We start from the raw sequence: 25,243 nt of genomic DNA, 5'->3' as shown, positions 1-25,243 counted from the left end.
TATGTGAGACGGAACCGCTATTGTTTAAACAAAGCTTCTTAAAAGCCCATTGATCTTGGTGACAATGAGGTCAATGACTGCAGCCTCCAAGGGATTTCAGCAGAGTGAGCAGGAGCGGGGAGGCAGACTCCATTAAGAGGAGAAAAGTAAGCCCTCCTGGTGGGAGGGCTTTCCAGGGTCAAGACCAATCTTTTAAGCCTGGAGAGAATGGAACATATTACACTTTCACACTTGGAAAATTTAATTGGGCAAAACTCTCTGCTCCAAGTCCTCCAATCTCGATTCTTGCTTCTGAGAGCCAAGCTGGTTGTAACCCCATTCCACCTCTGCTCTCCCACAAGCTGGGAACCAGAGCTCCCTTAAAGGGAAAGCTGAATGGTGCCAGCCAACCACCTGCCTTTGGGAAGACCTCATAGAAGGGGCAACAGTAAAATAGGGTTTTGAAGGAGCAGGAGTTCGTTAAATGAAGAAGTGGGGGTGCTGAGAAATGCAGCCCCGGCCCAGACTTTGGGATGAAGAAACAGGAGGAAGGAAAAAGGGTTTATGGAGAGCACTTGGGTTTTGGACCTGGGGAGCCATGCGGTGAGTACACAGACTCTGATGTTAGCTGGAGCTGAGTTCAAATTCCAGCATTGCCTCTTACTAGATCAGTGTCCTTGGGTTCTTTATTTGACCTCTTCAAGCTCCCGTGTCCTCCACTGTAGAACGGCCTATGAATGCCTGCTTGTTTGCACTGAGGTGGGGGCAGACCAAGTGCCAGGATCACCCCACACAGACCCCGGCTCCCAGAGATGCCTCGGTTCTGTGACAATGGGACCCAAGTCTTCTGATAAATATGGAACAAATCTTTGTAGCCCCTGAGGTTGAAAAGAAAAAGTCACTGCAATGAGACCAGCTCAAAATGTAAGCCACACAGTTTATTTCCGCCCACAGTATGGAGAAGAAGCATCCACCAGGACTTCTGACATTGTGTCTCCTTTGCCCCAGCCCCAGCCCCGTGGGTGGTCACCTTCAGAGGCAGCTCTGCTCCCCAGGGGGGAGAGTGAGTGGGGGAGGGACCGCCAGGACTGTGTACCTGCGGATGCTGATGGGGTGCTGAGGGCTGGCTTCAGCCTTCCCCTGAAACCTCCCCAAACCTGGCAGGTGAGCAGTGCTGGAGTCAATAGCAACTCTACTTTACAGATAAGGAAAACAAGCTTTTCCAGAATATCCCCTGACTTAGAGCAGGACTTCGGGGATCCCTGGGGAACTGGAAGGGCCTTAAATGCCATCTAGTTAATGCTTTGGTTTCCAGGAAAACTGAGCAGCAGATGACAAAGCGCAGAGCTGGTCTTGGAGCCTGCAGACCCAGAGGTCAGGCCACAGCTAGTCCTGGCCTCAGCCCTTGGACTTAGTACTCTTTTCTGGAGGATTCTGGGCTGCTGAGCTTAATGGTCTTCCCAAGGCTTGAGGGCAGCCATTGAACCTGTCTGCCAATGAGGCCACGGCTGCCTCCTGTTGAGCAGAGAGAAATACAGAGGAGCGCGTGGGGACATTCCCAGAAGGGGAATGGGGCCCAGGACGCTGGGGGACGGTTCCTTGACACCCACTAGCTCTTTTAGGAAGGAAGCCACCGAGGGAGATGTGTGGGGATGTCCTTGGGGAAGGCTTCACTCGGGCGCCACAGTAGTGAGGATGGGGTGGGGGGAGAGGCTGGGCCCACAGGAGGAAAGCTGGCTTCCAACCACGGAGAGGCCTCTACTCCGATGGCTCCTTGGCATATATGCCACATTGTCATAGGCAGGCGGTGGAGAGGCTGCGGGGCTGGGGATACTGAAGTCCGTACTTAAGAGGTTGGGCAGGAAAATCACGGGCTGCAAAGATAAAGAGAGCCCCGATGTCCTGGAGGGCGCTGGCGCCTGCAGGCGGCCTTGCAACCGTGCCCCCGGGGACATTCTGAGAACAGCGCCCTGGGAATGAATCCCGAAGTGAATCGGCCGGACTCATCTGTAGGATCGAATATTTCAAAAATACTTACGGGGACCGACGATGACCAGGCGTTGCGAGTACCGCAGTGAACAAAACAGACAGAAGCCGCATTTGTCTAGGAGCTGAAGTTCTGGCGTTCCTTCTCCCTGGGCCTCCCCTGCCCTGACTCCTCTGGGGCCTGGGGGGCGGTTCAACGTTCAAGGGGAACCCTCCGGATTGGTTTCGTTCCCTGTGAGCACGCAGTCCTCTGCGCAAAGCCTTTCAGTGGCCTCATCTCCAGTTTGCAAAAGTCCCCTGGGAGCAGCACCCGCGCCTGGTGGTGTGGCTGCACTTCCCGTGGGGCCGCTGCTCCATCCCGCGCTCCTCGCCGCTTTCCCGTCTTCACTCTTCTCCAGATTTGGGGAAACTAAGCTAATTTCCCCGAGTCGTCAGTCGTCGTGCTGCCCTCTGTACTGGCCCGATCTGCCTCAAGGCCTGGGAGCTCCCCGAGGGGCCCGCTCACCCGCGTAGGCACAGCCCCTGGTCCCCCGCGCCGGCCTCCCGCTGCTGGGCACCCGGCTAACAGCCCTGGCACGGCCGCTGCCCTGGGGCCTCGGGGAGAAGAGCCGCATCTTCCCCAGACTTCACCGGGTGCCCGGCCGAGGAGTGCGCGGTGGGGAGGTCCATGGGGAGGCAGCGCCCGAGGAAGGAAGCAAGAGGCTGGAAGAGGAGCCCTCGCAGCCAGCAGCCCTCCTCAGAGGCCCCGCTTGGGTAGACGTGGGGGGGGGGGTACTCACCCGGCTGGCTCGAGCGCGGGTGGCCTGACACCCAAAGTAGGTGGTGACGACGGTCAGCACAGCCAGAGACCCCTGCCCGCATCCTGGGGACCACACCCACAGTCAAGGCAAGCCCAGCGCTCTAGGGTACAGGAGGAAAGGGCCCCCGAGGGACCATAACTTGCCCAGGTCCCACAGCCCCACGTGGCAGAGCTGGCGGAGCCAGGCCACCTGCAGCCGGTCCTGCGGCCTCCCGGCCCCTTCTCCTGGGCTCTCCCGCAGGCCCCCAGCAGCGCCCTGGGGCACCAGGACTGACAAGTTCTGCCCCCGCCCAGGACCCTGGGGCCTCCCCTGTCGCACCCTCCTGCCTACCACGGCCGCCCCGCCCCCACCGCCTCCTGGTGTGGCTCTGGCATCCTCCGAGTATTCCCGCTCCTGAGGGGCCTGACAACACACCCAGCTGGTGACACCAAAGTCCATGAGCAGAACGGCTGTCCCCGCAAAGGCCGCCATGGAGGCTGCTCCTCACCTGCAGGAGGGAGACAGACATGAAGAAAAGGAGCAGAGGGAAGAAGCCAGGAGGAGAAAGAGGAAAGGACGGAGGCAATAGCCCTCCCGGCCATGGGGTCCTGTGCCCAGGGCTCCGTGGCCACCCTGCCATGGGAGCGGTGTGCTTCCGGACTCCTCTTCCTTCTCCCGGGTCCCTTCCCTACCCGGGGCCTCAGGGGCTGCCCTGAAGCCTTCCTTACCTCTGTCACCTTGGGAGAGGGCCACCCTCCTTCATGGCCTCTCTGGGTGCTGTGTGCAGCGAGCTCCAGGCTCACATCGTACCCCCCACCCCAGGCTGAGCACCCTGCAGCTGCAGCTGCCCCAGGGGCAGGAGTCAGGGAGACCTTCTGCTGGGACACTGAGGCCCAGTTGGAGAGGTGATGGGGTCATTTCTGTGAGGTTCCAGGTAGGCAGAGCAAGGGGATCCCTGGGTGGTCCAGGCCACCACTCAAGGCTCACCCTCCCTTTGCAGCCAGAACTCGATACTCTTGACCCAGCGGCGGGAACCTGTGGCTAACTAAGCCTTGGCTCTATACTGGGGACCACTTGTAGGGAGCTGGGGCTGCGGGACCTGCTCAGGTTCAAAGATCCCTGACTCCTCTTTTTCTTTTCTTTTTTCTTTTTTTAAATGACATTGAGGAAGTAATGGAGACCAGAGTGGCCTCACAGGAAATCAGTTAATTAATCCAACAAAGTGCTACTGAGTAGCTGCTGCAGCCAGGCATTGTTCCAGCCACAGTGAGCCTTAGGGACAGAGGTCAGGTCCCAGCACTCCTGGACTTTATGGCCTGGGGGTTCCTGAGTCCAGTTCCGTCCGGTTATGATCCATTCTTCACCAGGTGCCCAGCACTGGACAGCTCCCAAGAATGCAAATAGGACAAGGAATATCCATTTCCACTCCCAGTGGCCTCCCTTAGATAAAGTCCCTCAAAATAAATCCCAAGGTCCCCTCTAAGCTCTGATTCATCTCTCTCCCCTCTCCCTCTCAGCCGAGTCCGCCCTCTCTACCTCCTTCACCTCCTGTAAACTGCCCTGACTCCTTCTGTCCTGATGCCCAGGCTCTCCCCCCCGGGGATGCTGGCGCCCAGGATCCTCTGTGACTGTCTCCGTCTGAACAGCGAGCTCAGGGGCACCTGCCCTGGGACCCCCAACTGTTCGTTCTAAGAGGAATGACTCCCACACTACCCCGTGTGCTTCCCTTGTGACGCTCTTCATGCTCTGCAACTACTTTGTTAGTTGAGTTTGGGTGTCTTAGCAGACACCGGAGTGTAAGCTCCAGGAGGGCAGGGACTTGACCTTCACTGCTGTGTTCTCTGAGCCTGGAGCATGCTGCATGCTGGATGCGCCTCAGTTCACAGCCCTCATTGCTTCTCGTGACTTGCAGAGAGGTCCAAGCCTCGGCCATGTGGACCTACTGCATCTCTCCACTTGCTTTCCCAGAGCTCTGCCTTGGTCAGAGGGAGCCCCATATGGTTTTCATGGCAACCCTGCCCATGGCCCCTCCTTGGCTGCTCGTTTTCCCTCTGTATTTTCAAATCCTGTTCTTCCACCAATGCCCAGCTTATCCTCTCCTTTTTCAAGAGACCTTTCTGATCTTCCCTTTCTCTGAATGATCATGAGCACTTGGTCTGGGGACCCTCACTTTCTGCCCTGTATTGTGAAGTATATCTTGGTTCCTCCTGTCCCATGTCTGGGAGCACTCAGCAGGCCCCAGGAAATGTTTGTTGAATGAGTGAACAGATGGGATGGGAGGGGCAGAGTGGAGTAGTCCTGGGTACCCCATTCAGACTTACCAAGCAGCTGGTGTGGCTCTTCTCGGCTGCCACTGAGAGGGACCCAGAGATGACAAACTGTGGGGGGGAAGAGGGGACCCCAGTGACTCTTCGGCCAGGACACCAGGTAGGGAGAGGGCAGCAGCCTCTTGGCTGTCACCTCCCCTGCTTTCTGGATCTGTCTGTAAAGGTGTCCCCTGATTACTAGAAGGCCCGTCCAGGGAACTCAGGCCATAGTTGGCAAAGTGAATGATTTCAGTGACATCATTCACATGTTATGCAAATCTAGCCCTCTCTAAAGGGGGCATTGCTACAAAGTGATATCACTGTTTGCTGCAAATCCAGGGTTAGTAACTAGCTCTCACATGCCTTACTTCTAATTTCCCCAAACTCTGGGGTAGGCTGGGCCAGGACTATGCTTTTTAGATGAGGAAGCCAGGGCTGGAGATTGGGTAACTTGGCTAAGGGACTCCATGGTGACATGTGGTGGCACAGGAGCTGGGGTTCAGACCCCACTGACCTTGCTCCCAAGCCTTTGCTCTCCCAGGGTGGCTGGGAGACTCAGGTGTAGACAGGGCTGTGTAAATGCTGAAGTGCTCTCTTGATGTTGGAGATTTGCCATTAACCATGTGCTCCCCAATTCTGCTGCAGGGGACAGGGTGGGGATGGCCAGGCTGGCCAGGGTATGGGCAGAGGAATGGATTGGGGGGCTTCAGGGCTGGTCAGACCCCTAGAGGACAGAGCTCTTGGTGGGCTAGGACCCATGGGAGGGGGCGGTTGAAGGGTTTCTGCAGGCTGGGGTTTGGCTGCAGGGTGAGGTTAGTATCCAGGTTATCCAGGATGGTTAGTATCTCTTAGCCCTGCGCTCACCCCTGCATCCTGTCTGTTTTGGGAACCTTCTCTGTGCCAGGCTCTTTGCTGGGAGCTTTTCCTAGGCAGGAGTGGTGCCTAGCATAGGTGTGTGATTAGGTTTGCAGTTAGGACTTAGATTTAGACCTAGGTCCGCTGTGCCCAAGAGAATGTGGTGTGGCGGGCGCAGAGCAGGAGGTGAGCCCCAACGGCCTGCACTCACGCAGGCTCCTCCCCAGAAGGGGACACCGCCTTCAATGAAGAGCATCCCCGCGTGGCCGTGGCGGACCAGGAGCAGGACCAGGAGCAGGACCAGGAGCAGGACCAGGAGCAGGACCAGGAGCAGCCGGAGCCCAGGTGGATGAGGCCGATGAGGATCTGCACTGTCTACAGAGACCGCGCGGCTCAGCCAAGCTGGCGGGCCGGCCCCCCCTCCACCCCTCAGCCTCTGGGAAGTAAACTCGACTCCGTTCTTTTGAGGAGACATCCGGGTAGCAACCCTGAAGGACTGTCTAAAGAAGGAAAATCAGCTCCCACATCCGCGAGACCCCCCACCCCCGCCTATTTCCGTGTCTTTACGGGTCTGCATCTTTGTGCTCTGACCCATAGACCCCAAGCATCGCTCTGTGTTGTTGCTACCTGGTTTCCTTAGCTTTCAGTTCTTCTTCTTCTTCTTCTTCTTCTTCTTCTTCTTCTTCTTCTCCTTCTCCTTCTCCTTCTCCTTCTCCTTCTCCTTCTTCTTCTTCCTCCTCCTCCTCCTCCTCCTCCTCCTCCTCCTCCTCCTCCTTCTTCTTCTTCTTCTTCTTCTTCTTCTTCTTCTTCTTCTTCTTTATATATTTTTAAAACTGGAGTTCGATTTGCCAACATATAACAACACCCAGTGCTCATCCCGTCAGGTGCCCCCCTCAGTGCCCATCACCCAGTCACACCAACCCCCCTTTCCACCACCCCTTGTTAGCTTTCTCATTTGAGCATTTATCACTGATCCATGCCAGCTAGGTGCTGGAGCTGCCTCCTACCCAGCTGACATCTGGACGCAGATCAGCACCCCACTGATCCATTTCCCAGAAGTAGGATGGTTTTCCCAAGGAAGGGGCCATGTGGGCTTCTGGTAAGTAATGCCATATGTTTTTCGCATGTTTTTTTGTAAGGATTGAATTCTAGGACTGAGTGGGGACACTGGAGGACCCCACATTCAACCTCTGCCTAATCCGGGAACTCTTTCCAGCTCCTGATTTCTCAACAAGCCCCATCAATGAGGAGGTGCACACCACCACTCAAGCCATTGTGGTCTGTGTACTACTGGCAGTTCTCACTGTAAACAGCCAGAATCATTTTTTGGCGAGTCGTGTGGAAGATGCATTATCTTTCTGACTTGAGTGTGCTGGGAAGTTAGACATTTATGGGCATGGCCACTTTGAATCTTCTGTCCCATTTTCTCTTGAGCTGCATGTCTTTCATCTTTGCAGCTTGCTTAGGTGGCATGGTGTCCCAGCCACCAGCACTGCTCCCCTCTACAGGCTCTTCTCCTACTATTGGACAACCCCACTGCTGTGAGCACAGATCAGAGAACAAAGCTGCCTCTGCCCACATGCCTGTCTACACTGAGCAACGTGCTGTATGTTTTATAGACATTATCTCCTTTAATCCTAACATGATGAAGGAGGTATTTCTATTCTAATTTGGAGACAAGGAAACTGAGACTCAGAGATGTTTAGTAACTTGTCTGTAGTCTCCTAGGATGAAGGGGCAGGCCAGTTAACTCTAAAGCTGGTGTTCCTCTACTGGGTGACACTCCCAAACACCTATTTGTAGTTTCCACATTCTGTGTTTTCCAGCAATTTATAATTGTCTTACCAAATCCCTCTGGACATCATGGGTTTCTTGGTCTGCTCTGAGGTTTCAGGAGTCCAATGGCTGATGACACCACCTCTGTTCACTGTCTCTAATCCCTTCACACACCAGGGGACATGGTGTGGTCTTTAGTGTATTCAAGCCAGAGCTCCTGGATGCTACCGAGCAGGGGGGTTGAAAGTGGAACCGTATAGTCAGGCCATCCTGGGGAACAGGATGCCCCTTAGCAACTGTGTGGCCTTGGACTTTGACCAGCCTTTGCTTCCTAATCTGTCCAAAGGGAACTGTGGTCCCGTCTCACAAAGTGGTGATGAGAATCTAAGGAACCAATGCATGCACATTCCATGGCTCTGTGTGTGCCCCTCTCAGGGGTGCCGCAGCCATCGTCACCACCACCATCAGCAGCAGCATCAGCATCATTATCATCATAAGCATCACCGTCACCATGGTCATCATCACTACTGCCTAAGCTATGTTTCCATCCTCCATTTGGAGGAACTAAGGCCAAAGGACAAACTGAAGAAACTATATTTGTAATGTATAAGGGTGAATATATTTATCTGTCTGTCTGTCTATTTGATATTTTCTTCTTGCCCAGAGAACTGTTCTCAAGGCCATCTGAGATTGGCAAAGACCTTATGGGACATCTTTCATAGATCACTCCAACTCCATCTCATCTCCCCCCTTCCTTTGCTCATTACATCCCAGCCATGTTAACCTTCTAGTTTGTCCTTGAACAGTTCGAATTCCCACCTCCAGGCCTTTGCATCAGCTGTTCCTTCATCCTCTGAGCACTCCCCTCTGCTCCCCGTCTACCCTTGGCTTCAGCATCCAGGTTTTAGCCTAAATGAACCTGTCTGCTCATCCTTGCTTGTTGCCCCTCCCACATCCATCATATTCAATCTCATTACCCTGCTTGGGATTATTTTAGTCATTTGTCTGCTGGTGTGCTCTCTCTGAGCCCTGTGGAGGATGGGCCCATCTGTCTGGTATGCAGCTGAATCCTCAAGTCTCCACTAAGTATTAGGGATTGTCTCTTCCCCTCTGAGGTGGTGAATGCTCTTGTGCTGGAGCCATTCTCTCCCTGCCTGGCACCTCTGCATACACACATGCCTCACAGGGCCTGGGGAGGCTCTTACCCCTAAAGCTTTGGGCTCTCCAGTCAGGAACGTCTCCATGGGCCGTAGGTCAGGCAGCTGGATGGCCCTTGGTGTCTGTACCCCCAGTGGCTCCTCAAACAGCAAAACCCCAGGAGGCTGGCACATGGAGGTGGGCAGGATGGCCGGAGGTGGGCGGAGGCCACTGGCATTGCTGGGATGACGACAAACACCCCATTGCTGGCGGGAGCTGCAGACATGGTGCTTGGAGGGCCTGGGAGACAAAGGCTTGGGAGATGATGATGACATTTATGCATTTGCATGGAGCCTGCATAACCCTGCTCACTGCAGCCCCTGAGGACACCCCAAAATCTCTGATTATCAATTGTCTTTGAGGGAACTTCACTCCGAGAAGTGAAGGATGTCCTAAATCAAGGGCCCCTAGGTGAGGCAAGGCCAGGGCTTGATTTCTCATCTCTGACCCCAGAAGCCCTGCTCTCAATCTTTGTGCTATATTACATGGAAAGGACGTTTAGGAGAAGCATGTACTTAAACTACCTCCTTTCTCTAGAGAAGGCAAGTGACTTGCCCAAGAACACACAGCTAGTGTGAGGCAGAGCTGAAGCAGCACAACCTTCTTTACTCATAGATTGGAACTCACCTGCCATTTCCTGTCCCTCAGCCTCGGCTGATGAGCTGGTGTCAGTTATGACCCTGGGCCATTTCTGGCTGTGGAGACTTTCTCTTTGGCCACACAAACAATTGCTATTAATGTAGCTGAGAAATACATGGATTATAGAAGCACTGTGTGGGGCTGGCCTAAGCAAACACTTTGGGGAAAAACACCCAGCTGTCAAATGATGAGTTTACTAGGGCCCAGAAGATTGATGAATGAATCTGCCAGATCAGACAATGAAATTAAAAAGTCAGCCCTATCATTGGCATTAACAGGTTCAGTGCAGGCTGCAGAGATAGAAGTCAGCATTTGAATCCTGGCCTCTCTTGCTACTGTAAGACATGGGACAAGATGGTCACCTCTCCTTGCCTCAGTTTCCTTACCTGTAAAATGGGAATAATGACACTGTTACCAATCTTATAGGGTTTGGCATGAATTATATTGGAATAATGCACATGAACTTGATCCAAAGCACTGTGGAGTGTGATTTGTTATAAAGCTATTTTTTCTAAAATGTTTTCCTAAAAATAAGATGTATAAACTAGTCACAGTGAACAGTTCATTTTTTAGCAGTTTAACAGGGCATTTTTTCCTGTGCTCCGAGAGCTATCAGACACGCTTCTCACCAGGGGGAGCCAGTTTGCAGACGATGCAGCAAATTCTCTGTGGGTCTGCAAAAGCTCTGAGCCTCCTGGTTCTTGGGGTGATGATGCTCACGTGTCTCCTGGGGGGCCTCTGAGCCATTTTTTGTGCTATGTCTGACCTACATCAGTGGACAGAGTGTTGGACTTGCTGCAAAGAAAAAGCAAAGAGTACCCATAGGCTGTTAGGCAAGTTTTCCATGACTGGAGGCACCACCCAGGAATTCATAGTGACTAAGCTCCACCTTGCTTCACACTGCCAGGTACCGGGTTAACAAGAGCTTATAATAGACTTGTTTTGTTTTTGAGAATTTTCTTTTTTCCAAGCATTTCAAAAATGTTATTTCTTATACTCACAAGGATGCTCTGATAATTCCTGAGAGTTTATTTTATGGACAAGACAAGCAAGGCTCTGAGCAGTAGAAGGATTATTTGGGTGACACGGCAGCTAGTTGGCAGAGCAGGGGTTCAGGTCCAAGTTAGCCCATCTCCAAAACCTGCCTGTATCCTCCTGTGGCCGCCCCAGAGGTTCAGGTCCAAGTTAGCTCACCTTCAAAGCCTGCCTGTATCCTCCTGTGGCTGCCCCAGTGATTGAGATCTGCCCATGGTTCCAGCTCTCTCATTCTGGGCGCCTTAATATTTGTTGTGGCCGCATGACTTGTTTTTACTAAATAAATGTGATTGGAAGGAAATACACAGCTTCAAGGTGGAGGCATTTAGTTTCAGAGAACCCAGGCACCTTTCTCTCTTGATCACAGTGACTCGCAATATTCCAGACAGAGGCTGCTTCGTCTATCTGGGTCCCTGAGTGCGGATGATGGGGAGAGGAGCTCCCAGGGCAGATGAACTCAGGGAAGAGATAAATCTTTATTGTGTTAAGCCAGAGCTGTTTGTGACAGCAGCATAATATGGCTTCTCCTGACTGTGACACTCTCCAAAAATGAAAGGAAATAGGGATCAGACAGAGTCCATGTCGAGGAGCCTAGAGGCTAATAGGAGAAGCAAGAGAAATTTGCTCTTCAGTCCAACAGGTGATTATTATGCATTTATGATGAGCACCAAGTGTAGGGGCTGAGAATACAGAGGTGAGTTAAGACCAGTGTCCTGCCCTCCTGACACCTCGAAATGGGGAGCAGGGCCAGTGCTAGGAGAGATCTGCAAAGTAAGGGGGAGCTCAGGGATGTCCCCAAGGAGGACATGGACCTAATACAAGGGTCCTCGGAGGCTCTGCTGTCACCTCCCTCACCCCATGCAATTGCTATTCTCTTTCTCTTCTTCAGTCCCTTCTCTTCCCCACACATTGGCCTCCTCCACTCAGACAGACATATTTGGGAGGCAGACATGGTTGCTGAGGACACTGCCAGCTATGACCTGGTCTGAGAGCCCAAGGAAGTGGAAGAGGGAGTGAGGAAGCAGAAGACGGGGAGTCTGGGCAGAGGAGGGCCACCTGCATCACAGGTCCCTGCCAAGGGGAGTGTGAACACCGGACACTGAAGCCCTCTTTTCGCTCTGAGGGAGAAACAGGCCTGGGCTATTAGCAGAGGAAAAGGAGCTTCAGAGAGGGTGAAGGTGTCTCCCACGGTCACCAAGCACCTCAGTGGGAGAACTGGGCTGGCTTCTAGACTCCTGCCCCCCGGGGGGAGGAGTGATGACTTTAAGGACCTCATTCACTCCTGGGTTTGAACCCTGCCTTTGTTGGAGGGAGGGGCCCAGTGCTTGTGCCCTACTCCCCAGAGTAAGGATTCTAAGTCCACAGAGCAGCAGGGTAGAAACTAACCGCTGAACCCATCCAATTTTCTGCCTCCTCAAAGCAGTTCATTTAAAGAGATTACCAGTGTTCTTGCCAGTATCTAGAAAGGATATGTGACACCCAAAAGGAAAGAGGGACAGAATTTTAGAGTAAAAGGACAAAAGCTTTCCATGGAGCAGATGCAACTTGGTGAAAAGTTCACTGCTTTGCCTGTAGAGTTGTCATTTCATGCGGGATGGGTGAAAACTGCCCGACTTCTAGGGCGGGTTGTGGACAGTTGCTGAGCCTTCCCTGTGGTCTGTCCTGGGTCTTCCCTGAGCAGCACTGAAGGGAGCAGTTGGAATTAACAACATCTCTCCTGGGTCGGAGGTGAGAATGTGCTGAAACCAAGATCTCACCTTCCTCTCCCCTTCTCAAGAAGGGAAAACACCTAAAAATATCTTTCTGTTACTAAGGTGCGACTGGGTGGCGGTCCTGAGCACAGAAGTGTCACAGAATTCCCAAGACTCGGAATCTCCCCTCTCCACCCACCCCAGCTGCCAGGACAGTGCCTCGGTACCCTCAGGCTGGGGACCATCCCTTGGTCACATTCTGGAGGCCACCTGGCCCATGCCACTGGCTCTGTGACACCCAGAAGGAAAACTTTTTTCCTTACCAACCAATCAACCAGCTCACCTTAAACACTAATGCATGTGAGCCAGGGTGAGTCATGTGGAAAAGAGGGGAAGTCATGGTCTCCTGCCTCCAGGAGTTTATAGGGCACCCACCAGCAGAATATCACCTGTGACAGATGCAGAAGGCACCCAGACACCAATAATAGGCATGTTATGAATGCCTGAATGAGCAAGGGTAGTGCTGGCTCCTCATATGCACAGCCCTGTACAGTTTGTAAAGAACTATCATCTGTAGGGGAACCACGGACCCTTACAACAGGCCTGTGAGGTAGGTGTTATTCAGCCCATTTTGTAAACTGGTAAAATGAAGGTCAGAAATGGCAGTGTAGAATCCTAAAACTTGTGTGGAACTGCAAAAGAGCCGGAATAGCCAAAGCAATCCTGAGAAAGAAAACCAAAGCTGGAACCGATTCTGGACTTCCAGCTGTACTACAAAGCTGTGGTCATCAAAACAGCGTGGTACTGGCACAAGACTAGACACATAGATCAATGGAACAGAATAGAAGACTCAGAAGTGGCCCCACAACCATATGGTCAATTAATCTTTCACAAAGCAGGACAAAGTATCCAGTGGAAAAAAGTCTCTTCAATAAATGGTGTTGGGAAAACTGGACAGCCACATGCAGAAGAAGAAACTGGACCACTTTCTTACACCATGCACAAAAGTAAGTTTAAAATGGATGAAAGACCTAAATGTGGAACAGTAAACATCAAAATCCTAGGGGAGAACAGACAGAGACCTCTTTGACTTCAGCCATAGCAACTTCTTTTTTTTTTAATTTATTTTTTTATTGGTGCTCAATTTACCAACATACAGAATAACCCCCAGTGCCGGTCACCCATTCACTCCCACCCCCCGCCCTCCTCCCCTTTTACCACCCCTAGTGTGTTTCCCAGAGTTAGGAGTCTTTACGTTCTGTCTCCCTTTCTGATATTTCCCACACATTTCTTCTCCCTTCCCCTCTATTCCCTTTCACTATTATTTATATTCCCCAAATGAATGAGAACATACACTGTTTGTCCTTCTCCGATTGACTTACTTCACTCAGCATAATACCCTCCAGTTCCATCCACGTTGAAGAGAATGGTGGGTATTTGTCGTTTCTAATGGCTGAGGAATATTCCATTGTGTACATAAACCACATCTTCTTTATCCATTCTTCTTTTGATGGACACCGAGGCTCCTTCCACAGTTTGGCTATTGTGGACATTGCTGCTAGAAACATCGGGGTGCAGGTGTCCCGGCGTTTCATTGCATCTGTATCTTTGGGGTAAATCCCCAGCAGTGCAATTGCTGGGTCACAGGGCAGGTCTATTTTTAACTCTTTGAGGAACCTCCACACAGTTTTCCAGAGTGGCTGCACCAGGTCACATTCCCACCAACAGTAAGAGGGTTCCCCTTTCTCAGCATCTCTCCAGCATTTGTGGTTTCCTGCCTTGTTAATTTTCCCCATTCTCACTGGTGTGAGGTGGTATCTCATCGTGGTTTTGATTTGTATTTCCCTGATGGCAAGTGATGTGGAGCATTTTCTCATGTGCGTGTTGGCCATGTCTAAGTCTTCCTCTGTTCATGTCTTTTGCCCATTTCATGATTGGATTGTTTGTTTCTTTGCTGTTGAGTTTAATAAGTTCTTTATAGATCTTGGAAACTAGCCCTTTATCTGACATGTCATTTGCAAATATCTTCTCCCATTCTGTAGGTTGTCTTTTAGTTTTGTTGACTGTATCCTTTGCTGTGCAAAAGCTTCTTACCTTGATGAAGTCCCAATAGTTCATTTTTGCTTTTGTTTCTTTTGCCTTCGTGGATGTATCTTGCAAGAAGTTACTGTGGCCGAGTTCAAAAAGGGTGTTGCCTGTGTTCTCCTCTAGGATTTTGATGGAATCTTGTCTCACATTTAGATCTTTCATCCATTTTGAGTTTATCTTTGTTTTTGGTAAAAGAGTGGTCTAGTTTCATTCTTCTGCATGTGGATGTCCAATTTTCCCAGCACCATTTACTGAAGAGACTGTCTTTCTTCCAGTGGATAGTCTTTCTCCTTTATCAAATATTAGTTGACCATAAAGTTCAGGGTCCACTTCTGGGTTCTCTATTCTGTTCCATTGATCTATGTGTCTGTTTTTGTGCCAGTACCACACTGTCTTGATGACCACATCTTCGTAGTACAACCTGAAATCTGACATTGTGATGCCCCCAGCTATGGTTTTCTTTCTTAAAATTCCCCTGGCTATTCGGGGTATTTTCTGATTCCACACAAATCTTAAAATAATTTGTTCTAACTCTCTGAAGAAAGTCCATGGTATTTTTATAGGAATTGCATTAAACGTGTAAATTGCTCTGGGTAACCTTGACATTTTCACAATATTAATTCTGCCAATCCATGAGCATGGAATATTTTTCCATCTCTTTGTGTCTTCCTCAATTCCTTTCAGAAGTGTTCTATAGTTTTGAGGGTATAGATCCTTTACCTCTTTGGTTAGGCTTATTCCTAGGTATCTTATGCTTTTGGGTGCAATTGTAAATGGGATTGACTCCTTAATTTCTCTTTCTTCAGTCTCATTGTTAGTGTATAGAAATGCACTGATTTCTGGGCATTGATTTTGTATCCTGCCACGCTACCGAATTGCTGTATGAGTTCTAGCAATCTTGGGGTGGAGTGTTTTGGGTTTTCTAGGTAGAGTATCATGTCATCGGTGAAGAGGGAGAGTTTGACTTCTTCTTTGCCAATTTGAATGCCTTTATTTCTTTTTGTTGTCTGATTGCTGAGGCTAGGACTTCTAGTACTATGTTGAATAGCAGTGGTGAGAGTGGACATCCCTGTCTTGTTCCTGATCTTAGGGGAAAGGCTCCCAGTGCTTCCCCATTGAGAATGATATTTGCTGTGGGCTTTTCATAGATGGCTTTTAAGATGTCGAGGAATGTTCCCTCTATCCCTACACTCTGAAGAGTTTTGATCAGGAATGGATGCTGTATTTTGTCAAATGCTTTCTCTGCATCTAATGAGAGGATCATATGGTTCTTGGTTTTTCTCTTGCTGATATGATGAATCACATTGATTGTTTTATGGGTGTTGAACCAGCCTTGTGTCCCAGGGATAAATCCTACTTGGTCATGGTGAATAATTTTCTTAATGTACTGTTGGATCCTATTGGCCAGTATCTTGTTGAGAATTTTTGCATCCATGTTCATCAGGGATATTGGTCTGTAATTCTCCTTTTTGGTGGGGTCTTTGTCTGGTTTTGGAATTAAGGTGATGCTGGCCTCATAGAACGAATTTGGAAGTACTCCATCTCTTTCTATCTTTCCAAACATCTTTAGGAGAATAGGTATGGTTTCTTCTTTAAACGTTTGATAGAATTCCCCTGGGAAGCCATCTGGCCCTGGACTCTTGTATCTTGGGAGGTTTTTGATGACTGCTTCAATTTCCTCCCTGGTTATTGGCCTGTCCAGGTTTTCTATTTCTTCCTGTTCCAGTTTTGGTAGTTTGTGGCTTTCCAGGAATGCGTCCATTTCTTCTAGATTGCCTAATTTATTGGCGTATAGCTGTTCATAATATGTTTTTAAAATCGTTTGTATTTCCTTGGTGTTGGTAGTGATCTCTCCTTTCTCATTCATGATTTTATTAATTTGAGTCTTCTCTCTCTTCTTTTTAATAAGGCTGGCTAATGGTTTATCTATCTTATTAATTCTTTCAAAGAACCAACTCCTGGTTCTGTTGATCTGTTCCACAGTTCTTCTAGTCTCGATTTCGTTGAGTTCTGCTCGAATCTTTATTAACTCTCTTCTTCTCCTGGGTGTAGGATCTATTTGCTGTTTTTTCTCTAGCTCCTTTATGTGTAAGGTTAGCTTTTGTATTTGAGTTCTTTCCAGTTTTTGAATGGATGCTTGTATTGCGATGTATTTCCCACTTAGGACTGCTTTTGCTCCATACCAAAGATTTTGAACGGTTGTATCTTAATTCTCATTAGTTTCCATGAATCTTTTTAATTCTTCCTTAATTTCCTGGTTTACCTTTTCATCTTTTCGCAGGATGGTCTTTAACCTCCACGTGTTTGAGGTACTTCCAAACTTCTTGTTGTGATTTAGTTCTAATTTCAAAGCATTATGGTCTGAGAATATGCAGGGGACGATCCCAATCTTTTGGTATCGGTTCAGACCCGATTGTGACCAGTATGTGGTCTATTCTGGAGAAAGTTCCATGTGCACTTGAGAAGAATGTGTATTCAGTTGAGTTTGGATGCAAAGTTCTGTAGATATCTGTGAAATCCATCTGGTCCAGTGTATCATTTAAAGCTCTCGTTTCTTTGGAGATGTTGTGCTTAGAAGACCTATCAAGTATAGAAAGTGCTAGATTGATCACCAAGTTTAAGTGTATTATTATCTAAGTATTTCTTCACTTTGGTTATTAATTGGTTTAAATATTTGGCAGCTCCCACATTCGGGGCATATATATTGAGGATTGTTAAGTCCTCTTGTTGGATAGATCCTTTAAGTATGAGATAGTGTCCCTCTTCATCTCTCACTACAGTCTTCGGGGTAAATTTTAGTTTATCTGATATAAGGATGGCTACCCCTGCTTTCTTTTGAGGACCATTTGAATGGTAAATTGTTCTCCAAACTTTTATTTTCAGGCTGTAGGTGTCCTTCTGTCTAAAATGAGTCTCTTGTAGACAGCAAATAGATGGGTCCTGCTTTTTTATCCAGTCTGACACCCTGCACCTTTTGATGGGTCATTAAGTCCGTTCACGTTCAGAGTTACTATTGAGAGATATGAGTTTAGTGTCATCATGATATCTATTCAGTCCTTGTTTTTGTGGATTGTTCCACTGAACTTCTTAAAGGGGAATTTTGAGAGTCCCCCTTAAAATTTCTTGCAGAGCTGGTTTGGAGTTCACATATTCTTTCAGTTCCTGCCTGTCTTGGAAGCTCTTTATCTCTCCTTCCATTTTGAATGAGAGCCTTGCTGGATAAAGTATTCTTGGTTGCATGTTCTTCTCATTTAGGACCCTGAATATATCCTGGCAGCCCTTTCTGGCCTGCCTGGTCTCTGTGGAGAGGTCTGCTGTTACCCTAATACTCCTCCTCATAAAAGTCAGGGATTTCTTGTCTCTTGCTGCTTTAAGGATATTCTCTTTATCTTTGGAATTTGCAAGCTTCACTTTTAAATGTCGAGGTGTTGAACGGTTTTTATTGATTTTAGGGGGGGATCTCTCTATTTCCTGGATCTGAATGCCTGTTTCCCTTCCCAGATTAGGAAAGTTTTCAGCTAGAATTTGTTCAAATACATATTCTGGCCCTCTGGCCCTTTTGGCGCCCTCGGGAACCCCAATTAAACGTAGGTTTTTCTTCCTCAGGCTGTCATTTATTTCCCTTAATCTATCTTCATGGTCTTTTGTTTGTCTCTTTTTTTTCAGTCTCCCTCTTTTCCATCAACTTGTGTTCTATGTCACTCACTGGTTCTTCCACCTCGTTAACCCTCGTCGTTAGGACTTGTAGTTTGGATTGCATCTCATTCAATTGATTTTTAATTTCTGCCTGATTAGCTCTAAATTCTGCAGTCATGAAGTCTCTTGAGTCCTTTATGCTTTTTTCTAGAGCCACCAGTAGCTGTATAATAGTGCTTCTTAATTGGCTTTCTGACACTGAATTGTAATCCAGATTTTGTAACTCTGGGAGAGAGGACTGTTTCTGATTCTTTCTTTTGAGGTGAGGTTTTCCTTCTAGTCATTTTGCTCAGTGCAGAGTGGCCAAAAAGCAAGTTGTATTGGGAAAGGGAGAAAAAGAGAGGAGAGAAAGAAGGAAAGAAAAGAGAAAGAGAAAAAAAAAGGAAGAAAAAAAGAAAAAATAGAAGAAAAAGAGAAAGAAAAAGAAAGAAAGGGAAAAAAGGGTGGGGGAAGCAAACAAATCAAAAAGCAAAACAAAACAAAATAACAACAAAAAACAAAAAACAAAAAACAAAAAACACACGGGGAGTATCTTCTGATTCTGTATACTTTAAGTCTCTTGACTTCCCCTGGAACTTGTCTGTCTAGCTGGTCTCCTGGGGGAGGGGCCTGCTGTGCTGATTTTCAGGTGTTAGCACTTGGGGGAGCTGCTCTGCCCCCTGCCTGGTGCAGGGCTCAGTGGGGGTTGTTTACCCCGTGAGGCCCCAGGAGCAACAGCCCTAGTGGCAGGGCCAGCTCTGCAGCCCTGGAGTCAGCTCCCGCAGTAACCACCGAGCTCTCTGTCTGCAGGGCCTGGAGGCTCCGGGGGGCGGGGTCGCTGCTCTGCTCAGCTGGGGCAGGAGCGTCCTTGCTGTCCTGGGCCCTCCCGGCCTCTGCCTGTCCCGGGGGGAGGCCGGATCCTGGGCTGTGTCCCGGCGCCCTGTGCTCCCGGTCTGCGCTGTTGGATTCGAGCTCCCGCCCCGCAGCCCCCTCCGCGGAGCCTCTTCCTCTGCCCGAGCCCCCCCGAGCTGCTCCCGCCCCGCAGCCCCCTCCGCGGAGCCGCCCCCGAGCCCCCCGAGCTGCTCCCGCCCCGCAGCCCCCTCCGCGGAGCCGCCCCCGAGCCCCTCCGAGCTGCTCCGGCCCCGCCGTGCGCGCTGCAGCCCTTCGGGAGCTCGGCGCATCTCCCGGGGCGCAGGTGTCTGTTAGCGTCCCCGGGAGCCCGAGGGCATCCCCGCCCTCCCAGGTCCTGCTCCAACTCCCCGCGAGCCCCTTTCCGCCCGGGAAGGTTGGTGCAGCTCCTGCTTCTCCGGGACGGGGCTCTCCTGTCCTGGGGACACTCCCCCCAGCCTCAGCCTGGCTCCTCACGGGGGCCCCTCCCCCTTGGAGGCCGTTTGTTTCTTTATTTCTTCCCCCCACCCCCCACCCCGTCTTCCTACCTTGATAGAGGCGTGAACTCTTCTCACTGTAGCATTCCAGCTGGTATCACTTTAAATCTCAGGCCGAATTCATAGATTTTTCAGGATAATTTGAAGGTTTTCTAGGTAATTTGGTTGGGACAGTTGATTTGGAGACCCTACTCTTCCGCCTTCTTGCCCCTCCTTCCCAAAGCAACTTCTTATTAGATACATTGCCAGAGGCAAGGGAAAGAAAAGCAAAAAAAAAAAAAAAAAAACTTTGGGGATTTCATCAAGAAGAAAATTTCTGCACAGTGAAGGAAACATTCAACGAAACTAAAAGGAGGCCTGCGGAATGGGAGAAGATGTCTGCAAACAATATATCTGATAAAGGGTTAGTTAGTATCCCAAATCTATAAAGAGGGCAGCCCCGATGGCTCAGTGGTTTAGCGCCGCCTTCAGCCCAGGGTGGGATCCTGGAGACCTGAAATCGAGTCCCACGTCGGGCTCCCTGCGTGGAGCCTGCTCTTCCTGTGCCTGTGTCTCTGCCTCTCTCTCTCTCTCTCTCTGTGTCTCTCATGAATAAATAAAAAATCTTAAAAAAACCCAAAATCTATAAAGAACTTATCAAACCTAACAACTAAAAAACAAATAATTTATTCAAGAAATGAGAAGACATGAATAGACATTTCTTCAAAGAAGACACTCAGATGGCCAACAAGCACACGAGAAGATGCTCCACATCACTTTCATTAGGGAAATGCAAGTCAAAACCACAATGAGATACCACCTCATATCTGTCAGCATGGCTAAAATTACCAACACAGGATATAACAGGCATTGGCAAGGATGCAGAGAAAGGGGAACCCTCTTGCACTATTGGTGGGAATGCAAGCCACTCTGGAGAACAGCGTGGGGGTTCCTCAAAGAATTAAAAATAGAGCTACCCTATAACCCAACACTGCACTACTAGGTATTTACCCAAAGGATGTAAAAATACAGATTCGAAGGGGTACATGCACCCCGATGTTTATGCAGCATTATCAACGATTAGGAAACTATGGAGAGCACCCAAGTGTCCATTGACTGATGAATGGATAAATAAGATGTGGTACATACATGTAATGGAATATTACTCACCATCAAAAATGAAATCTTGCCATTTGCAACAATATGGATGGAGCCAGAGTGAATTATGCTAAGTGAAATAAGTCATCAGAGAAAGACAAATATATGATTTCACTCATGTGTGGAATTTAAGAAAAGACAGATGGACATAGGGGAAGAGAGAAAAGAAAAAAAAGAAGGAAACAAGCCATAAGAGACTTAGTAATAGAGAACAATGGAGGGAGGGGGGTGGGGGGTGGGCTAGATGGGGGATGGGCATTAAGGAGGGCACTTGTGATGAGCCTGGATGTTGTGTGTTAGTGATGAATCACTGAATTCTACTCCAGAAATCAATATTGCACTGTATGTTAACTAAGTAAAATTAAGAGAGAGAGAAAAAAAAGAAATAGCAGTGTGGTAGAGTGGGATAAGCTGTGGACCTTGTCCTTGAGCATATTTGTCAAAAATGTTAAAACAGAGGTCTCAGCTGGGGGGTGCCTGGGTGGTACAGTCAGTTGAACGTCAGACTCTTGATTTTGGCTCAGGCCATGATCTCATGCGTTGTGGGATTGAGACCCAAGGTGGGGCTTCACACTCAGCAGGGAGTCTGCTTGAGGATTCTCTCCCTCTGCCCCTCCTCCCTCTCTAAAATAAATAAGTAAATCTAAAAAAAAAAAAGTCTTAGCTGAGATGATGATGACGCTGAGGTGAGCTATGTCACAGACACCCCAGGGGGACTTGCAAAGCAGGGGCCGCGATGACCTGCTAGATGATTTGCCAGCCTCATCTGCAGGGTTGGGAGTGGACACAGAGCTTTTGGATCTGGGTACTGCGTGTGTAAGGGAGGGGACACATCTCTCTCTGTTCACCTTGAGACAAGGGGGGAGAGCTGGCTTTAGAGGCTTGGAGAAACTAAGAGGCATCCCTTGCATTTTGGACTGGGAGCAGGGGATATATAGGGGTTCCCAGGAGATGGGCAGGAGATGGGGGTGTCTCCACAGATCCCATAAAACCACTCTGCAGAGAGTCGGTCTGAACCCTGCCAGTGTCAAGGAGGGTGAAGCTAGCTTACTGGAACAGTGTCAGAGGCCTGTCTCCCTGCCTCCTCATCTCCTTCCCGTTAACCAGAAAACACAGTTACTCAGCTGGGGGAAGGGTGGGGGAGAGAAAGCTGGTGGGACAAGCATGGGAGGCCCACTAAGTTCCCTTGCTCCCTGCCCTGTTCTGGGCCGAGGACTTGCGTGCCCGAAATCTAGTCATAACGTGACACAGGACTGGCCACTTGGGTGAGTAAATTGAGGCTGCTCATCTCACCTGAGAGCAGCCAAGGAAGCCATGGGACTGCCCCAATTCCACCCGGACACAGTCACTGTGAGTTTAAAACAGAGAGTGCCCACCTAGTGCCTGGCGCAGTGCCGGGCACACTGTCCATGCTTTCCAGCTTCTGTTGTTAACAACCTTTTGAGGTAGGCCCTATTATTCTTCCCATCTTGCTGGTCAGGAAACTGAGCTTAGAGATATTAAGTGAGGTATATGATCTGGGGCAGGTCACTTATTCTTCACAGGTCTAAGTTTCCCCATCTGTACAAGGCCAGGGGGATAGTCCCAAAGAGTTCTTAAACCCCCTGTTGGCACTTGGACTCTGCTGCTCTGGAACTTGAGAGGAGGTGAACTGTGCTCTCCCTGGGGACTGTTCTCCAGGACCCCCCTGGACAGGCAGGGGCACAGTGGCTCAGCACACTCTACCCAGGAGGGAGGGCTCATTACTTGTCACTTTGAAGATGGGCAGGTGACTTGCCCAAGGTCAATGATCAGGATAAGGAATAGGGCTGGGATGCACACCTAGGTCCTGTGACTCCACCTTTGCTCTTCCCCAACTTCCTGCAGTCCCCCTTATCTAAGGGTTGCACTGTTGGGACACAGAGGCTGCCCCAGATGGCCCCATAGCACTGACTGCATGGGCTTCCCTGGCTTGATCCAAGGTCCTCTGGTCTTCAACTGCACTGACTCATGGACCTCACTGCCTTTGGCTGGGCTGAGCCCCCCATCAGCCAGGACTTGTGAGCATCTCAGGGAATCTTCTTTATTCACAAGGAGCTGGAAGCAGCTTTGCTCCTTCACAGTTGGAACAGCGTGGGGAGGTGTTACCAGCTGAAGGAGAGAGGCTCTAAGGAGGATGTCTTGGATAAAATGTGCAAGATCACATCTGGCAGCGGGTGGGGGTAGGGGGGTGCTGCACGGCTGGGAGGAGGCAGCTCTGCTTAGTGGTTAAGGTCATGGGTCCTAGGGTTAGCCTGGGGAGAATCTACCTGACCACCCTATGAATTTAATCAGCTGCATGACCTTGGGCAAGTTGCTTAACCTCTCTGGGTCTCACTTTCCCCATCTGTCAAATGGGTGGCTGTGATGTTGGTGGCAAGTGAGGGGCTCTAGGCTTTCAGGGATGCCTTGTCCACCTTCCCCCATCTACCAGCCATGCTTCCTGACCCCACCACTGTTGACCGGGCCGTAACGTGCTCCTTGAGTCTGACCCTGTGACACTGGGCGGCCAGGAGGCTGTCCAGGCTTCTCTGACCCCAGGCCTCCAGGATGGCTCAGACCTGCCCTACTGGCCTGCAAAGGATGCCGACAGGTGCACAACATATGATGGAGGAGGGCAGGCCTCCCTGCTGCCCTTGCCCTCCAGACTGACACATGCCCACAGCGTGGCCTCTCAGCAGGGTTCTAGTCTGCTCTGCTGCCCACACCTCCCTGGGGGCCTGCAGGCCGGGGCAGCCCTTTCCCCTTATTGGGCCTTTCTTTCCGCATCTATGAATGGGGCTCCAGACAATATTTGCCCCTCAGTCCCTTTCTCCAGCTCAATATCCCTGCATGTCCATCCCTTTCCCTTGGAGAAGCGAAAGGGCAGGGTGCCTATATCTGGGTTACAGTCACCTTTCTGCCCCACTCAGGGTCGGGGTTAGGTGGAAAGGAAGACTCTAGTTCCCTGGGAGTATGATTAGGGTCCTAGGGTCTCTAGGGGATACCTGAGTCATCTCGGGCTAGCTTTGAGGAGAGAAGAGAGATGCCCCTCCTTCACCCACCACTGGAGGGTCCGGAGCCGGCAGATGCCTCTCAGTGGAAGACCAGTAGTTCAGATGGCCCTGGGGGCTGTCCTCCCAGATCTTAGTGCCAGGTGGGTGGGACCCTCCCAGGTCCCAGCATTCTTGGCCCAGTGGTCTCATCCTCCATCCCAGGAGGATCTGATGCCCCTGCCCCTTTTCCTAGCAAGCCCCAGGGACCTGGAAGTGCAGCAGGTAGTCACCGGGCTGCCTCTGCCGCTGTGCCCGCGATGCTCGCTCCCCACTGCCTCTGCTCGCCTGCCCACAGCTGCCTCTCCTGAGTTCACACATCTTCGTGTGAAAGGCTTCATATTTGTGTGAAGCTTGGAAATCCGCTCTGCGGTGAGCTGCTGCCTCTGGGACGTTTTCAAGCCCCTCCTGGCTCTGGGGCCTCCACCCACCTGGCCTGGCGAAGGGGCTGCAGCAGCTGAAGGTGGAATGGCCCAGAAGAGCATTGAGTTCTTTCCTTTAGTGTACAGAAGGGGAAACTGAGTCCCAGAGAATCAAGTGGCCTGCTGGGGGCCCACAGTTAGCATCAGAGCTGTGAGTGGGATCCACCTTGGCCTTTACCTTCCTGCCGACGAGGAGGGACACTCTGACTGTAACCAGGAGGCTGCTTGACTTCCTCCCACTGAGCTTGTCCCACACTAGAGAAGAGAGGATGGGTGCACTGCTTTCTCAAGGCAGGGGGCAGTGTGTATGGGCGTAGGAGTGAGTGTGTGTGCAGGGTGTGGGTGCAGGTGCGGGCACACAGGTGAGCATGAGGCCATGTGCATGATGGCGTGTCAGTGAGAGAACATGTGGATGTGTGTGAGGGTATGTATGTATGAGTGAGTTGGCCTGAATGTGAACGTGTATGAATGTGTGAGCATGAGTGTGGGTGGCATGCATGACTGCATGTGTGTGTGAGTGCATGTGATGTGTATAAGTGAGTGGGCATAAGTGACTGCATTCGAATGTGGGTGTGAGTGTGTGAATGTATGGTCATGTGAACGTGTGTGAGTGTACATGGATGTATGCGAGCTTGTGTGAGGTGTGTGTGTGTGTGAGCACAAAGAGTGGTATTCAAGTAGCACACGCACAGAGAACTTGTGCCTCTGTTTCCAGATTTGGGTTCGTGCCACTATCACCCAAGAGACCTCTGCAAAGTCAGGAATGAGCACAGGACCCGTGGCCTCAGGAGACAGTCGGGGGGCCTATCCAGGGGCCAGCTGTCACCTAAACCAGGGACAGAACAGTTGGCACATTGGCTGAAAAATGGCCCCAGTTCTCTATGCCCTGGTATAGCCACAGCTATTCTAGAACTGGAGCGTGTTTCCCTAGGCCCTTGAGCCTGGGGTCTTGGGGGGACATCCTTTGCCAGCAGAATGAGGTGGAAGCAGCCTTGTGCCAGTTCTGACCTGAGGCCTCAGGAGGCCTGGGCTGTTTCCCTTCTGTTCTGGAAATCAGCAATTGCCACAGAACACAACCAGGCTAGCCTGCTGGAGAACAAGCCATGTCAAGCAAAGCCAGATCAGTCCAGTCATCCCCACCGAGGCCCCGTGCACATGAGACAGGGAGTCACCAGGGTCAGCAGGGCCAACTGGCTGGCTTTCAGCCGAATGCAAACGCATATGAGAGTCCTGCCAGGCCCAG

The 25,243-nt window shown here is 50.4% G+C and overlaps 1 protein-coding gene across 1 annotated transcript; it reads right to left on the bottom strand.

Moving 5' to 3' along the window:
• Positions 1-933: 933 nt before the first annotated feature.
• LOC144293138 (membrane-spanning 4-domains subfamily A member 15-like) lies at positions 934-9,104 on the bottom strand. Its single transcript, XM_077864266.1, is given in 8 exon segments — positions 934-1,853; positions 2,745-2,827; positions 2,909-3,167; positions 5,066-5,122; positions 6,117-6,194; positions 6,236-6,280; positions 8,887-9,059; positions 9,062-9,104. Coding segments are annotated over 8 exon segments (942 nt in total). The 3' UTR covers positions 934-1,649.
• Between the last annotated feature and the right edge of the window lie 16,139 nt (positions 9,105-25,243).

Source organism: Canis aureus, chromosome 21, assembly GCF_053574225.1.
Source record: "Canis aureus isolate CA01 chromosome 21, VMU_Caureus_v.1.0, whole genome shotgun sequence".
Lineage (NCBI taxonomy): Eukaryota > Metazoa > Chordata > Mammalia > Carnivora > Canidae > Canis > Canis aureus.
The sequence above is the reverse complement of the archived record's forward strand: the minus strand, read 5'-3'. Positions and strand labels throughout refer to the sequence as shown.